We start from the raw sequence: 17203 nt of genomic DNA, 5'->3' as shown, positions 1-17203 counted from the left end.
CTGACACACCTGCTCGTGTTTCCATTTCTTCCGGTTGACCGCCTGTGCAGCCGCGGATGACTGCGGCACATCCAGCAGGAAGATGCGCGGGATTTCCGTCGCCATGAGGTCAGGAACGTTTGTGATGATGGCGTCAAATGAGCTGTTGACAGCGATGATCTAAAGAGAGACAGAGAGAGACGTCACGAGACAAAGCTGAGCTGAGCCGGAGCTGTGTGAATGTGAGCGAGAGTTACCTGGCTGACGATGGTCTGCTGGACGATCACAGGGGCGCCGATGACGTTGGTCACGAACAATTCAGATTTCATTGCCTCAAGGAAGATTTCTCCTGAGATTACTCTGAAGATTGATGATTGAACACCGATAATCAGTGAACCCAAGTTCTGCAGACTGACTGCATGATTAATCTGCCACAGACACAGATGTGTGTTAATACATCGAAAATTATAAGACAGATAGTTTCCAGGGATGCACGACATTAGATTCTTGCTGATATCCGATATGCCAATATTTTTCAAATCATTTTGGCCGATAACCAATGCCTAACCCTAACCCTAACCAATATATATTTCCTTTTGTTTTGAAACGACACCTCTGCAGAAATTACAAAAGCAAAAGAGCTGCAAAAATATTAAAAATCTTTTAGAGCTCCTTGTATTTAAGATTTTATAATCCATAGTAAATATATTACATATTAATGAATAAATCTGTATATATATGTATATAAATTATTTCATTTACAAATGTCATGTTTGTGATTTTTATTGGTGTAAGCTATAGCTTCTGACCTTTAAATCAAAACAGACTCATGATTTTATGACATCAATTACTGCTTTGTTTGTATTTTACTTTTCATTTCATTACAAGTAGGCCTACAGCGCCCCCTACATAAATAAAAGGCCTCACCGGAGGGGCGTTGACTATCGCACACCGGACTTGTCGTTCTGTACTCACATTCTCAGATTAAATGCTGCGATCCAAAACAGTGAATCTAATCACCATTCAGGCAAAAGTTCCTTCATGAATGACCGCACTGCTGACCTGATCTTATCGCTATCACACCCTGAGCACATGTGAGCTACTCGTGTTATCGGCATCATTTTATTTTCAAACCCAATGTTTACATTTTAAGCCTTCATCGGCCGACGTTCCAAAAATATTATGCATCCCTAACAGTTTCCATACTGGAATTTAACTTGCTGAGATTACTGTGAGTTAGTAATTGAATCACGGGTTTATTCAACAACATTGATTTATTCAGGAATTAAACAAGTGACAGTTTTTATATGTGAGTCAATAAATCATTGATTCAACCAATTTAGGAAGGAAAAGAGTGATTGTCTTTATGAACAAATCATCGATTCAACAATTCATTCAACAACACTGATTCATTCTGGAACAAAACAAGCGATTGTCTTTATGAATGAATTATTGATTCAACAATTCATTTAACAACACTGATTCATTCAGGAACAAAACAAGCGATTGTCTTTATGAACGAATCATCGATTCAACAATTCATTTAACAACACTGATTCATTCAGGAACAAAACAAGCGATTGTCTTTATGAATGAATCGTTGATACAAAAATAACTTCAACAACACTGATTCATTTCAGGAACATAAAAAAGTCTTTATGACTCAATGAATCTTTGATTCAACCCATTCGTTCAACAACACTGATTCATTCAGGAATGAAACACCACTCAGAGACACGTAAGGTGTTGATTTGTTTGGCTTTGAATCGGTATTGGTGGTGTGTACCTGGTAAACTCCAGACGACAGCAGGGTTTGGATGATCATCATGGCCTGATCGAGGTTCCAGCCCTGAACGAGTCTGAGCACGGAGAGCACGTTGAGCAGCACATTCCCTCCGGCGCCGCTGATCTGAGCCGTGCTCAAACCCGTGGACGACTGACCCAGAGCCTCGATGGTGTCCACCGTCAGAACCTCCACGTTACTCGCCAGAGCCGCCGACACCTGCGCGCACACACACACACACACACACACACGTCTAGCTTATACAGAGCTTACTTCTGCTGACGTGAACACACACAAACACTCCTGTACGTACATCGGGGAGAACATCTGTGCAGTTCTGATGGATGCTGGATGAGATGATCTTCAGCTGCTCCGGACTCAGCTGAAGGAAGGAGCTCGCTGGAGCCAAGCAGCGGAACTTCAGAGGAAGACTATGAACACAAGCAAACATTAAGCAGCCTTGGTTGGTTTGTTGGTCTAAATCAGATCAGGGGTGTCAAACTCAATTCCTGGAGGGCCGGAGCCCTGCAGAGTTTTGTTCCAACCCTGTTTCAACACCCATACCATGCATGTTAAAATAAGCCTGAAGGACTTGATTAGTTGGATTAGGTGTGTTGAATCTAAACTCTGCAGGGCTCCGGCCCTCCAGGAATTGAGCTTGACACCCCTGGTTTAGATGGTCCAACAAACAAGTGGCCACAGACCAACCTTCTCAGGGGGGATTTTTCAAATCATAGCATTGTAAATTAGTGTGAACTAGCCTTCATTTGATGAGAGTGGCTCATGCTGGATTTAAATGACTTTTCATGTACACTATTAAAAATGAAGCTTCTTTATTGGCATTGTCTGTTCCATGAATAACCTTTACCATCCATGGAATCTTTCCATCGCACAAAAGATTCTTTAAAACGGAAAAAAAGTTCTTAAAATATTCATACTAAGAAACGATGGTTCTTTCAAGAACTGTTCACTGAAAGGTTCTATGTGGCATCACTGTGAAAACCTGCTTTTGGAAGCTTTATTTTCGGTAGTGTAGTTCAGTAAGATGTGATTAAGATTGGTTGTTGAGAGTGTTGCTGGTGTCTCTCACTAGTAGGCGCTGAAGGACGGATTCGTCTCGAACAGCAGAGTCACATAGTGCTCCATCACGTCATCAGGAACGCTGGTCTGACCGAAGAGCTGCAGGTTCTCCAGGTTCACGAGGAACGGCTGAAAAACATAGACATTTTTGAGTTTGGAATGACATGAGGGTGAAGACGAACTATTCCGTTAAGAGCGAACGGATACAGACGACAGAAAAAAGATCTGAGCTCTTCAAGATGTAGGTTGACACACCTGAATGGAGCCAAACTGGAGGAGGTTGTCCAGTGTGATGAAGCTCAAGAAGACAGAGATGTAGTCTGCGAACCAGGCGGTGGAGTTGAGATCTGGGTTGGAGGTGTTATAGCATTTAGGAGTTGAACCTGAAGCTGAGAACACAAAGACAAACACGGCTCACCATCAGACAAATCCTCATTGTTATTAGACATCAGAATCAGTCATGCAGTTGATCAAAGTGACTCACAGGTGTTGAGGTAGACCAGGATGGAACCGTAGATGTTGCTCGGAGAAAACTCAGCTGCACTGTAGTTGTATTTAGCCATCACTGAAACACTACACAGAGAAACGCACCGAATCTGCCATCGTTAGATGTCTTTAGAAGAAAACTAGTTGAACTGAGCAGCTAGTGTTGAGCCTCCACGAGATTCTAGCGAAATTAAAGAACAACCTGATGTGATGTCATTTTGAACAAAATCAGGCCAAAATTAAGTTTATTTGGAGTTTGTTTCTGAAACATTTTACCCCTAAGTGACGAACAAAGTCGTTTACGCTACTGGAACACATAGTTAAGGTACGGTCACATTAACCAGAGCTCTGTGAAAAGGACTTCTGTGTGAGCTGTGCTTCATACAGTACATCGCTACCCTACTAAATTGACCTTTTTTGACTGCAAAATCTCTCCAGAATTGATCTGATGTCACCGCACTTTAGACCTATTTGTTAGATTCTCCCCAACACAACGTAATGTGTGAAAAGTGCTACTCACAACTTCTTGAAGGAGAGACAGGAGGCATTTAGCATGACGTCTGGAGCGATGAACTGTGAGGTGAGGAGAGGCAGGTACTGAACCAGACGATGATCAAACCACTGATTCACTTCAGACTGGACGTCCACCTTCAGAACCTGAGGCCAGACGCAGGACAACACCTGCCGGGCCAAACCCATGGGCAACAGTGGCTCCTGTGGGACACAGAGAGAGATGCTTTATCATAGGACGATGAATCTGTGCTGCTTTGGCCATTTCACAGTAAATGAGAGTAATTCAGGAGCTGCTTAACAACCCGAGCGGTTAATTTAGTGGTTAATAAGGCTTTCAGAACCAGATATTATCAGATTTAATCTAGAGAGTCATTACATTAGTATATGGTGACAGATGTCCATACCGTCTGTAAGTACTGGGGCGTCTTTGGGTAAATTCTGAAAAGCCGGCAGATTTGGGCAACATCGTCCACAGCATTGGGCCGATTCAGGAGACTGCTGACCTCCGCTGGAGACACCGACTCCATCAGCTGTGAGGAGACACACATGTTAAATAACAGCAGAGCGGACAATATGAAGAGTTAAAGGTGTGCTTAGTGATTTGGTGCACATGTTTTTCTCTAAAGCAACGGTTCTCAACCTTTTTGACTCCCATTGTCCACAACAATATTCAGAGGTTCCCCTTATATTAATTATTAAGCGTCTAGCGTCTCTGACCTCTGGCACACGAGCCGGCGGCATCAGCAACAGGAAGGTGGTCAGATTGGGAAACTGGAAACTCATGAAGGAGGAGGTCAGGAAAGCGTAGTAGCTCTGGTTACCAAAGCAGTGCAGTGGGGTGGGGCCTGTGGAGAGAAAATTATGCTGGGTGAGTGGATGGAGGGATGAATACATGTATGAATGGATGGATGGATGGACACCTGTGAGAGAGCCGAGGATTAGCTGGTAGATCTGATCTTGTGTCGCCGGCTGGAAGGTGGAGCTGGACGAGTTCAACAGCTGCATCCTGGAAGAGCAAACATCAGTGAGCACGCAGACGGGTTGTGTGTGTGTGTCTGTGTGTGTGTGTGTGTGTGTCTTACGCTTGCTGGCTGATGGGACAGGGTCGCTTCAGGACGACACTGAAGTAGGATGTCACGTGTTGGACTGTAATGTTGGATATGAAGGAAGGCAGTATGTTCAGAATCCAGATCTGCAGATTAGTGTCTGATATCGTGGTCAGATTGGCTCTGTCAAACACCTGCTGCAGAAACGCCTCCTGCACAGGAGGAGGGAGAACAATGCCCTGCGTCTGACAGACACAGACCACAGCCAATCAGAACACAGAGACACCTCAGACGGCCAATCAGAACACAGAGACACCTCAGCCGGCCAATCAGAACACAGAGACACCTCAGACGGCCAATCAAAACACAGATACACCTTGGACGGGCAATCAGAACACAGATACACCTTGGACGGCCAATCAGAACACAGATACACCTCGGACAGCCAATCAGAACACAGACACACCTCAATTGCCCACTGAGAACTAGTAGGGCTGAAACTAAAGATTTTGATAATCGATTAAGTGGATAAAATATATATTTTTTGTTTATTTTATTGGGGGAAAACATGCTATTCCATCAGAATTAGGACTTCAAATGAATGATTGTTTTTTAAAAAGATTAATCGGACAGTTGTTTCTGTGAATAATGGGTAAAAGGCCAAATTTTACTTATATTTATTGGAGAAAAAAATACATATTATTTCACATTCATGCACCACAAACTAATGATTATTTTGATAATTGATTAATCGACCAGTTGTGTCTGTGAATAATCTCTTAATTGGATAAAATACTAGATTTTATTGTTTTTATTTTATTGAAAAACAACAACAACAACATGTAATTACAGATTCATACAGCACAAGTGGCTGTTCAGAAGTAGATCTGCAACTAAGGTTTATTTTTGATAATCGATTAATCGGCCAACCAGAACACAGATACACCACATGCAGCCAATCAGAGAGAAGAGCAGAGCATCTGAGCTGTGACTGGCTGAGAGTAGCCATGTTGATGAATAGTATGTGTTAGGTGTGTGTCACCTGTAGCGTAGCGGAGAGGAATGTGAAGAACGATGTGAATTGAGCGTCCGGCACGTAGAGCAGCAGATTGTTAACCGCAGCAGCGCTGGACAGGAATCCAGGAGTGCTGGAAACCTCCACTAATTGCCTCAGGCTCAACAGACTCAGAGTGTCCAACTGCACACACACACAGAGGAACACGTCAACATACGCATCTGTACACGCCAAGTGTGTGTGTGTGTGTGTGTCCGTACCACATTGAAGCTGGGGTTGAGCATCTGCAGGTCGGTGATTGTGGTGAAAACAGAGAAACGTCCAAACCTGCTGGTCAGCCAATCAGAGCTGCTCTGAGAGACGTTCACACACCCTAAACACAGAGCAACACGTCCCAGCTGAGCACTCGCTACAGATCCCTATGTGTGTGTGTGTGTGTGTGTGTGTGTGTGTGTGTGTGTGTGTGTGTGTGTGTGTGTGTGTGTGTGTCCAACCTGCAGTGCTGTTCTGAGAGAGGAAGACTTTGATGAAGTCAACATAGACGTTAGCTTGTGTATCGGTGGACATGACATCAAAACTCTGACTGAAGCTCCCGACACTGTGAAAGAGACCAAATCTCATCAACATGATGTGTGTGTGTGTGTGTGTGTGTGTGTGAGAGAGAGAGAGTGTGAGAGAGTGTGTGTGTGTGCACGTGTGTGCACGTGTACCTGGTTTTTATCACGTTATGGGGACCAAATGTCCCCACAAGGATAGTAATACTAGTAAATTTTGACCTTGTGGGGACATTTTTGAGGTCCCCATGAGGAAACAAGCTTATAAATCATACAGAATGAGTTTTTTTGAGAAAGTAAAAATGCACAAAGTTTCCTGTGAGGGGTAGGTTTAGGGGTAGGGTTGGTGTAGGGCAATAGAATATACAGTTTGTACAGCATAAAAAAATATTACGCCTTTGGAATGTCCCCATAAAAAATGGAAACACAACATGTGTGTGTGTGTGTGTGTGTATGAGAGTGTGAGTGTGAGTGTGAGTGTGTGTGTGTGTGTGTGTGTGTGTGTGTGAGAGTGTGAGTGTGAGTGTGAGTGTGTGTGTGTGTGTGTGTGTGTGTGTGTGTGTGTGTGTGTTTGTGTGTGAGTGTGTGTGTGTAACTCACACGCTCCTGTAGGTGTCACAGCTGAAGTCTCTGGTGGACAGACAGGACAGGAATGTCTCGGAGGCGTAGGGTAAAAATGGTCGGAGCCTGGAGCCAAACCACCGCTGGACGAATGAATCATCTCTCAGATTGGTGGAGCTGAAGGAGCTCAGAGTGACTTCTCCAATCACATTCAAGAATGACTCTGAGGGGCGGGACTTGTTCAGCTTCTGACAGAGACACACACAGTTCATCATTTAGTTTGACTTTGTTTTTAATTTTATGTTGTTTATTTATTTGTTAATATTACTTATAAGAACTTTTGCACCGTTGTCACTCTCCACAGGTGAGCTCCGAACATCTTAAACATCTTTATTATATGAAATCAGAGTTTTTGGCCATTTTCAAATGTATCTGCTTAGGAGAGCATTTTCAAAAACCTTTGTATTTACAAAAATGCTGTCTTAGTGTTGACTGAAGGCCAAAACACAGAAAAAGATGAGTTTTCCAGTGCATGTGGACTGATGTAGACGTAGCCTGGATTGCACATACAGTAAGTGGACAGAGACGAGTGTAGTCGTGTACCGTGTGGGCGAGCAGGTCGAGCGCTGGACCCAGCACAGGGTTGACCTTCTGCGTGAAGAGTTTCCACGTCTCATCGGACACGCTCTCATTCCCATTGAGACCGCATGACAACACCGTGGCCAGGTCCTGTGAGCTCAGATCTGTCAACTGAACACACACACACAAAACATTACATACATAAGATAGATATTTTCAGAGAGAGAGAGTGTGTGTGTTCACACGTCTGTGAACGGTGTGTTTCGTGTACCTCTGCACATGCGTACTGTGTGATGCTGAATTCACAGAGCCGATCGCCATCATGAGACGAGCCGAGATACGCCGACAGAACAGAGCTGGAACACACACACACTTATGAGGATGACAGAAACTTTAAACGACCAATCAGAGCACAGATACTCCACAGATGGCCAATCAGACTGAAACTAGCGATTACTTTGATAATCGATTAATCGGCTGACTGTTTCATCGAATAATCATATGAAAGTATGTCTGTTTGAGTTCTAAAATCATCTGAAGGCTCATTGAAGTTGTTTGACGCACCTGTTGACGCTCCCGCACACTGTCGTTTCTGAGAGAGAAAGAGAGAGAAAGAGAGAGAGACTGTCTTCAGCTCACGACTACAGACAGAAATAACCAAACAAGCCAATCACAGATGATCACTAACCGTTCACTGGTGTGACGCCACACTGGAAGAGACAGAAGAAGAGCATCAGATGAGCTTAAATCATCAGCATACTTTTAAAAAGTGCACTTACTATGCAAATAAAATCCTTCTTACTATCCTTCAAATAATATACTCAAGTGCAAAGTGAATATAATGTTTTCAGATACTTACCTGCAGGATATTTCCAAATAAATGAAAATGCATTACAGTTTAAACTTCTATTAAATGCACTAGTTGACCTTAAGAGTGTTTTTTGACCCACTTAAGTACATCTTCATATGTAGCTTCATTATTACTTTCATTGTCTTTGAAATATGGTTAAAGTACTGCTGAATTTATGATAAACTAAAATACACTTTAATGTCATTTCTATTTAAACTTGTATATCATGCATTTAAATACATTTGTAATGATGAAGTTGCAACTAGTTATATTATATAACAAAATTATATTCAAGTACTTTACATGTGCTTTAGTCAACACATCAAAATAGCGCACTTCTTTAAAGCATGACTAAAGATTATTAAACCATAATGATTTAAAATGCACTTTTAAATGGACTGAAAGTTTGTTTACAAATTAAAAGTTTAAAAGTGTACTTAAGTGTGTCGAGAAACATAGTCACGAAAGTATCTGTCTTTAAGTAGTTTTTAAAAAAAAATAGACTTTTAAGATTTGAAGTACACTATACGTGCACAATCAATACAATAAAGCACCCGTCTTTTTCCCCAGGGCACCTTCAGCACTCACCTGTCTGCTGGAGCTCACACAACCTGAGACAGACAGAGAGAGAGACACTCATGAGTGTGTGTGTAGTGTTTGATATATACGCACACAGCAGGGAACCTAATTCAGGTGAACATGTGACTTAAAACAAACGTCTCATGACAGTCGAAGTGCTCTGGTCTCACCCTGCGGCACGTTCTGAAGAAGAGCTGATTTACTCCTCAGAATCACTGACTCCAGATCCACCGGCACGCTGACCATCAGATGATCCAGACGGTGGAAGCTAGCAAACAGACGGACAGACAGACGTGTGAGCACGAGACCGTGAGATTCAGCACACCAAACACATGACGACACTCACATGATCTGATATGACGCGCAGGAGACGTTCCTCTGTCAGAAAGAAACACATCTGGGTGTCAATGGTGGGACAGCAATGAGAAACAGATGCAAAAGTGCACTGAAAAACTATTTTACCGTCTTTGATGACTCCACCATGATGGGAAGCGTGGAGAGGATCCTCTCTTTCTGTGGAGACGCGGTCAGGTGATCGAACACGGCATTGATGACCACACTTTTCTCTGGAAGCCCAGGAACATCATCAAACATCAGCCCGACCAGCTGCTCTGGAGAGAGATAGAGCAGGCCGCTCATCTGGAAACAGAGAAGAACGCAAGCAGATACCAAGTTAAAACCCTTCAAAAACACTTGTCTTGGTTTCTAGTAAAATACCTTGAGAAGCAACACTGTGGAAGATATTGCATCCCATTCTGAGAGAACCTTGAATTAAATTTCTTAGTTCTTGCTTTAAAATCAGCATTCAAGGAAAATTCACCTCATTTTCTAAATGATCTATAGATCCTTTTGAGAACATTTCATCTGTACATATGTTTCATTTATTAAAAAAACAGTATTGTTTAATCAGAATGTCATAACTGGATCTTCCAGTGAAACATCAGATTTTTCCAATTGTTGAATCCACTCAAACCCGGCCCCTTTCTTTTAATCTACTGCAAGCTTGCATTCAGATCCGCCTCCATTTTAGAGAGCCACGCCCACATCTGCATGCAATCAGCAACTGACACACAGAATCAAGCACCGCCTTAAACTCCGCCCCTGCAAGCTCATGCTCATCTGCATACCAGTTTGAGAGCCACGCCCACATCAATATATCAGTTTATGCTTAGTATCTTACTCAGTTGCTTCTCAGGTAACTGTAGCATTTTAGAGGTGTTTAGACATCTGACGGGAAAACACAAATACTGAGGAATGCAGTGTAAATATGTAGTGTTGACTGTACCGGGTTGAACTGTGGGTTGAGCGAGATCAGCTGATTCAGAGGAACGAGAGCAGAGAACTGTCTGAAGTTACTGATGAGCCACTGAGAGCTGTCGTTGGACACACACGCCGCACCTGAACACACACACACACACACACACTGTTAATATCACAGCAATACAGTGTTATTAATGAGCTGATCTGACCCAGACAGAAGATCGACACACAGAGGAGCATCTGTCCAGTACCTGCTCTCGAGAGGAACGGGATGATGAAGTGTGACACGGTTATTCGGCGCTGAACGTCATTCATGCGGAGAAATCCTGCATCGAACGCTCCAACCCTTCATCACACACACACACACACACACAACATGTCAATATCTTATCACTCAGACTCCAAAACTATTCTGATTCACTGATACTCAGATCCATAAAACACTCTGAGATATTCATACACTGATACTCAGCATTTTTGACTTGTTTTAAATATTTAAACAGAAAGAGAGGAAGATCTGGGCTGTTTACACTGTCTGGAAGCTCTGGCAGCTGAAGTTCTGGCTGCGCAGGCACTGCAGGAAGGTCCCGGAGGCGCTCGGCAGGAACGCTCGCAGGTGTTCATCAAGCCACAGCGCAGCGGCGCTCTCGTCCATCAGTCTGTCCAGCCGCAGCTCCCGCAGGACGTCCAGCACCACTGAAGCAGAGCTGCTGCTCCCCCACACCGACTACACACAGAGAAGATCGTCAGCACAGCAAACGACTCCAAACAGCGCAGCTGCAATCTTTGTAAACTAACATTGAGAACTCAGAATGTATTCATGTAGGAATTTCTGTGCTGTTTACAGTCAGTCAGAGCCGCTCAGTTCCTGTGTTCATGAAGCATTCACAGCAATCGTCTTTTACAGACCGAGTGGTTCTGATTCTGTGAGATTTTAGTGTCATTGATATACTCGTTTTTTATTTTACATTTTTATATTTTATTTAATTATATAAGTTTATTTCAGATATTTTTAGTTATTGTACTACCTCAAGTTAAACTAAACAATAATGTTGATTTGGCATCTAGGTGAAATATATATTTTTAAATATTTTATTTCAGTTAACATTTATTTTATTTCAAGTAACACACATGTTTTTGGCAACACTTTTTCAAGGTTCCATTTGTTAATATTTGTTAACAAGAACAATAAATGAAAAGGGTCATTTATTAATCTTAATGCTGATCTCAACATTTACTAATACATTTTTTAAATCAAATGTTTTATCTTTTAATATTATTACCTGAATTGACAAAATGACCAGCTGCAAAGATCAATCAATACTGTGACAAAAGTATTGCTCATTGTTAGTTACTATTAGGTAATACATTAACTACAGTTAACTAATGGGACCTTAATGTAAAATGTTACCATGTGTATGGTTTTGGTTTTAGCTGCAGTGTGCTGTGAATCAGATAGAAGAGAATCTGTCTTGTACCTGGTTGGAGAGCTGCTCGAGGGCGACGTCCAGCAGGTGTGAGACTCTGGTCAGGAAGAGTTTCCAGCTCTCAGCTGAGCTCATGTCATCCACAGACAGATGCATGTCCAGCAGTGAGACCAGATACTCCAGACTCACATTCAGCACCTGAACACACACGTGAACACACCTGTTTACACCACTGATTATAAAGCCGCATTCCAGTATAAAGACTCATATGTGATTACCGGGGCACATGCATGCTCTGTGATACTAAAGCCACACAACAGTCCATCGGTTGGGCACTGCTGTAATGCAGAACTGGACAGAGAGGACACAGTTAGTCAGAGCTGGGAAAAACTAAACAGGAAAATTAAGCAGTGATTAAAACTTTACGCTACCTGTCCACCTCACTGCACACCTGAGTCTCTGAAACACACACAAACAGAGGAAAACATCAACACAGACACACAACTGCACACTCACACATGATCAGGAAATGATAGTGATGCTTTGTTCCTAGTGATGAAGGTGAATCACTCAATACCGTTGAATGGAGTCATGGGACACTGCAGAGGAAAAGACAAATGCAGCGTTAAATGCACACAACAGACTTAAAGTGGTGTTTAATTCTGTAAAAATAAAAATAAAAGTGATTTTAAATAACAAACACACCTCATTCACAACTGGGAGAAGAGCGCAATCTGTGAGGACAGTCAAAAACAGCGTTAATAAGGAACGTGGGAAAAGAACATAACGGCTGACAGAACACAGATGATACGCTGCTGACCTGTAGGAGCCGTGCGGCTGAACTTATAAACACTCGCCCAGATGATGGGCTCCAGATCACCCGCTCCTGAGCTCAAGATTTGCTCCAGCCTCGTGAAGCTGATTCACAACACAACAGAAGTAGTCAAAACGATGTGGTCATTAATGCAACTGTGTCAGATGGTTATTAATAAACAAACACTTACATTATCTGGTTGGTTTGACAGCTGAGTGGACTCTAGAAAAGAAAACCAATAGAACTCATTTATTTCCATTCAGAGGAATATCACTGTAAGCAGCAGCAATAGGGATGAGCACAGCAGAACAAACATTATAACACAAGCGTGATCAAAACCTGAATAGGACACTATGATACTGCAGTGGGATCGATTACAGATGGTTTGTTTGCAATATCAAAAACATCCAAAAAAAAAAATCTAAATAGAGAAATTTATACTGGTACTGGTGTAATTCAATAGAGCATTGTGTTTCTACATCATTGGATAAAAAGATAAAATGAGTGACTCTAAACTGTTGTTTCCACTACACAATTGGAGATACAGACCCCACATTTGGCATAATAGATGTTAAGACTCTCTCAAATGAGCGTGCCAAATTTCAACTTCTTAATATATACACGGTTCTAAAAACTGCTGAAGACCTCCAGCCTTATCTCTGAAAAACGTCTCACCGTTGTGGAGAAGATATACAGGAGCTCAAGAACATCAGGAAATCTTTGTTTCACAGGAGGCACGAGCAGATGATCAAACACTCGATTGAAGATGACATCCTTGGGTGGAAGACCAGGGAGATCCTCAACCATCAGTTCAACCATCTGCTCTGGAGTGAGATTGTCCAGGGTCTCCAACTAAACACGCACAGAAGAACAAGAGAATAACAATGAAGGGTAAAGATGTTGGTGTTATGTTTGTCAATCTTGTTTGATGAAATCACATGTGAAGATGTGAAGACATACGGGATCAAAGAGTCTGTTGATGGAGAGCAGATCTGTGAGAGACACAAACCGAGAGAACGGGCCAAAGTTCTTCTGTAGCCACTCAGCGCTGTTGTTAGCATTCGACACACAGCCCGCATCTGACACACAACACACACAGTGAAATCACCTTCATGAACTCCAGAACCTTCATATGAAACATCTGTGAACCTCCAGCTCACCTGTTGTGTTTCTTCTGAGGAAGGGCAGGATGAAGAAGTTCACCATGTTTCTTCCTTGAGTCTCATTGACAAGTTTGACCTTCGACAGACTGAGAAATGGTTGAAAATAATGTTGAACAAGCATCTTATCAGCTCATGATAGTCCTGGGCTATTGTTGAGGAAATGCTTTTCTTACATGTGCTGGTAGGTTTGGCAGCTGAGGTTTTTGCTGCTGGTGCACCGCAGTAGGGATGATGACGCAAACGGTAAAAACGGCTTCAGATTTTGATCAAACAACATGCTGATGAAATCGATGTCACTCCATTGGTCAGAACTGATGGTCTCCAGTCTCAGCTCTCCAATCACATCCAGCACTTGGGACACAACATCACCTCTGATTGGCTGAGACTGATGATGTAATGAGAGGAATTACTGTCAGATTCCCAGTCAATCTTCCAGTAAACACTAGAGGAGAGTTGTACAAGGCTTTTTACCATATTTGCTGCTTCGCTGGAAAAGATGATGAGGGCTTGATCCAGAACATCATTTGCTTTATTGAGAAGCAGTTTCCAGATCTCCTTGGAGTAACTGCTGCTGCTGGATAGTTGACACTTCAGGAGTTCAGCCAGGTTTGCAGCAGTGAAGCCTGTGAGCTACAAACACAGAAGATTTCTTCAGTGGACATCAACGTTCAGGAAATATCATGGTGATTCCAGAAACTGCTGCACATTTGGAGGGATGTAGATTCCCAGACGATCATCAACATCAGCTCATTTTAACTGAGTTTTCTGCTCGTGGTTTTCTTACCGAAGAGCAAGCGTACTGCTGCAGGTCCACACTACAGGGGGCGCTCACGAGTCCCGCGGACAGGAGAGTCTCGTTACTGTGGAAGACATCAGAATTTCATGAGCACTTCCTGTCTGATAGATAATGTCACAGTGTCAAAGTGGAAGAAAGAGTGTTTGCTTGTACCTGTTGACTCCTGAACAAACTCCGCTAGCTGTTAAATCAATCAGAAAACACTGATTAGTGCCACTGGATCCTATTTATAACAATACAACACCAGTAAATAAAAATGGAACAATCAAAAATGTTAAGAGAAAATAATAGAAGTAGAAACTTGACAAACAATACTTGCTTCGGTTTGTTGACAAACTCATTCAGATTCTTGTTAGCTACATGGTAACAGGACGTCATTACCATATTACCAGGTCATATGATGGCCAGATTTATATAACAAATAATCAACTCATAGCAAAGATCCTGTGTTCCCAGGGTTGGCGTTCGGCTAACAAAGGAACATTGGGTTAATCATGGGAACACTGAACCCTGGGAACATAGACAGGCTCCTGGTTACAGCAGTTGGCAGCGACCAGTGAATCTCGTTGAGACATGAGTCGCTTCCAGCAAAAAGTCCCTCTAAATAACATCCAATGCTAAGCAAATCTTGTTTAATTCTTTCCGAATTCCTTTCCCAAAATCTACTAGACTTTTAAACTACTGGGATTTACCTTTTAGGAGGATAGAAAGGATAATAAATGTATTTGAAAACATGATCAAGCTATTTATGGGTTTCAGTTTGCTTGTCCAACAGGTTACTTGTGATTAGCATCGTTTGGACTGAAGAACTGGAGGTGTGACGGCACCTATTGTATTGGTTAGTGTGGTTATTGTTAGTGGTCTAGATGGGCTGTAGGACTGCCTGTAGATCTGTAGGAACAGCAGCTGTCACTACAGTATACTCAATAGAGAGGAAATCTGAGAAACTCTGGCCTCAGTGCTTATGGATGTTGGCTAGAGGAAAGATGCAGGGTCAGTTTATCACAACATTCATTCAGATTCCATTAGATATCGAGTAGTTCAACATACAACAAACAAGTGAAGTGAACAAATGCACTTACCATTCACAGGTGTGATCAGACACTGAAACAGATGAAAAAGTGAGAACAAAGCAAATGGTTTAAAGCAATGAATGAAAAAGGTTCAAAGAATGAATGACAGTGAGGAATCTGAAAGCGACTGAGAAGGAAAACTGTGTTACAAACAAACTCTTACTGTTGAAGGTTCCGGAAGTGAGCAGCCTGGAAATAAGACACACACATTCAAGTCATTCATTAAAGAAGAAGTAAAGAGAAACATGTTGATCTTCTAGTGGAGTCGACAATGAGTGATAATGAAGAAGCTAAGACTGGGATTTACCTCTTGCTCCGTTCTGCTTGAGTTCTCCAGTTACACGGAAGACCAGAGTCTCCATCTCTGACGACAGGGAAGGAAGAGCCTGAATCAGCCTCTGAAATCTGAGAGAGAATCACAGAGTTAGAGTCAATTTTGGAACAAGAGACTCACAAACGTGTCAACAGAGGCCCAAGTACACTTACATCAGTATGTAGGAGCTGCACGGGATAAAGTTCTGTGGAAACACAAACAGGCATCAGTGCCGACGTCATATAACTGATTCATCAAACTCGTTTGACCACTGCAAAATTACCCCACAATCTCTTTCCAGGCAAACCACATGTAAAAGCAAAACATGCTGACTTCAAACCCTAGTGAGCAGTCTTGACAGGCAGCAGCCTTTTGATGAAATATCCTAACTGAAATGAGTGTCTGATTCTGATAAACACAGGCAGCTACTTCGTTAACGCTAGCACCGCACACATAGTGCACTTCATTTAAAGCTCATGAGAGATTTAACAAACACCTGCAGTTCCAACAGCGTTTGACGTTAGCATGTTGCTAAGCTAACAATAAAAAAATTAAAAAACACATGTACAGCACACACAAAGAGTGGGAGAAAAGACTGAGATGCCATCTTGAATTTTTGACGACTTCAATGAGGTTGTCAGAGACAGACGTTCAGTCCATTCTATCAGTTGTTATTGTCTTTAGCCCTGCTCTCAGAGACCCGCTGTCCTACAAAGTTTATTTCCACTCTGCTTCAGCACACCGGCCTGTGATTTCAAGCAGTCCTGAAGGCCTTGATTAGCCGGTTCAGGGGGTTTGATCAGGGTTGGAGCTGAACTCTGCAGGACAGTGGGTCCCCAGGATCAGCGCTGAAGACCTCTGTCTAAATGTTCTGTGGAATATCGCTCTCACAGCCTCATATTTATCTGTGAAAAATTAAATATGGCATCTAGTCTGCCTAAGGTCCATTCAGCTAAAATGTTCTGTAAATTTGCAAAAAGACATTCTGGGATTGTTTAACGCGGCACAACATTTTGGTATTATATTGCACAGTACATCCTAATTTTGCAGCTTGCTGTTTAAAACATATTTCTTATCCGGCATGAAGCCTAAAAGTGTTGTGTTGCAAACATCTCATTAGAGTTGGGAGCAGAGCCATTGAAAACATCCGAGTAAGCTTTACCGTCCGTGAGATTAAGAGCAGGGTTAAGAGAGCATCAGGAAATCTCTGTTTCACAGGAGACACGAGCAGATGATCAAACACTCGATTGATGACGACAATCTTTGGTGGAAGCCCAGGGAGATCCACAACCATCAGTTCAACCATCTGCTCTGGAGTGAGATTGTCCAGGG

General features: G+C 42.5%; 1 protein-coding gene across 1 annotated transcript in view; it reads right to left on the bottom strand.

Annotated features, from left to right (window-relative positions):
• The window catches only part of LOC107574164 (uncharacterized), a 24065-nt gene that overhangs the window by 1724 nt on the left and 5138 nt on the right, over positions 1 to 17203 (bottom strand). The window contains exons 13-58 of the mRNA XM_016260626.1: positions 17034 to 17182; positions 16045 to 16076; positions 15866 to 15963; positions 15722 to 15747; positions 15568 to 15589; positions 14639 to 14666; positions 14474 to 14549; positions 14161 to 14319; positions 13863 to 14074; positions 13687 to 13775; positions 13487 to 13605; positions 13202 to 13378; positions 12717 to 12748; positions 12533 to 12630; positions 12418 to 12446; positions 12290 to 12311; positions 12144 to 12171; positions 11991 to 12063; positions 11764 to 11910; positions 10816 to 11012; positions 10537 to 10631; positions 10311 to 10423; positions 9488 to 9664; positions 9372 to 9403; positions 9196 to 9293; positions 9035 to 9057; positions 8285 to 8306; positions 8161 to 8188; positions 7868 to 7952; positions 7621 to 7767; positions 7057 to 7265; positions 6397 to 6500; positions 6163 to 6275; positions 5930 to 6085; positions 4924 to 5132; positions 4762 to 4847; positions 4559 to 4686; positions 4246 to 4371; positions 3849 to 4042; positions 3327 to 3415; positions 3098 to 3231; positions 2853 to 2971; positions 2076 to 2193; positions 1766 to 1981; positions 237 to 407; positions 10 to 159 (exon numbers count right to left, since the gene is read on the bottom strand). Coding sequence (XP_016116112.1) covers positions 10 to 159; positions 237 to 407; positions 1766 to 1981; positions 2076 to 2193; positions 2853 to 2971; positions 3098 to 3231; positions 3327 to 3415; positions 3849 to 4042; positions 4246 to 4371; positions 4559 to 4686; positions 4762 to 4847; positions 4924 to 5132; positions 5930 to 6085; positions 6163 to 6275; positions 6397 to 6500; positions 7057 to 7265; positions 7621 to 7767; positions 7868 to 7952; positions 8161 to 8188; positions 8285 to 8306; positions 9035 to 9057; positions 9196 to 9293; positions 9372 to 9403; positions 9488 to 9664; positions 10311 to 10423; positions 10537 to 10631; positions 10816 to 11012; positions 11764 to 11910; positions 11991 to 12063; positions 12144 to 12171; positions 12290 to 12311; positions 12418 to 12446; positions 12533 to 12630; positions 12717 to 12748; positions 13202 to 13378; positions 13487 to 13605; positions 13687 to 13775; positions 13863 to 14074; positions 14161 to 14319; positions 14474 to 14549; positions 14639 to 14666; positions 15568 to 15589; positions 15722 to 15747; positions 15866 to 15963; positions 16045 to 16076; positions 17034 to 17182 — 4955 coding nt within the window. The remainder of the gene's footprint in view (positions 1 to 9; positions 160 to 236; positions 408 to 1765; positions 1982 to 2075; positions 2194 to 2852; positions 2972 to 3097; positions 3232 to 3326; positions 3416 to 3848; positions 4043 to 4245; positions 4372 to 4558; positions 4687 to 4761; positions 4848 to 4923; positions 5133 to 5929; positions 6086 to 6162; positions 6276 to 6396; positions 6501 to 7056; positions 7266 to 7620; positions 7768 to 7867; positions 7953 to 8160; positions 8189 to 8284; positions 8307 to 9034; positions 9058 to 9195; positions 9294 to 9371; positions 9404 to 9487; positions 9665 to 10310; positions 10424 to 10536; positions 10632 to 10815; positions 11013 to 11763; positions 11911 to 11990; positions 12064 to 12143; positions 12172 to 12289; positions 12312 to 12417; positions 12447 to 12532; positions 12631 to 12716; positions 12749 to 13201; positions 13379 to 13486; positions 13606 to 13686; positions 13776 to 13862; positions 14075 to 14160; positions 14320 to 14473; positions 14550 to 14638; positions 14667 to 15567; positions 15590 to 15721; positions 15748 to 15865; positions 15964 to 16044; positions 16077 to 17033; positions 17183 to 17203) is intronic.

Source organism: Sinocyclocheilus grahami, unplaced genomic scaffold (assembly GCF_001515645.1).
Source record: "Sinocyclocheilus grahami isolate Dianchi unplaced genomic scaffold, SAMN03320097.WGS_v1.1 scaffold2132.1, whole genome shotgun sequence".
NCBI classification, from domain to species: Eukaryota; Metazoa; Chordata; class Actinopteri; order Cypriniformes; family Cyprinidae; genus Sinocyclocheilus; species Sinocyclocheilus grahami.
The sequence above is the reverse complement of the archived record's forward strand: the minus strand, read 5'-3'. Positions and strand labels throughout refer to the sequence as shown.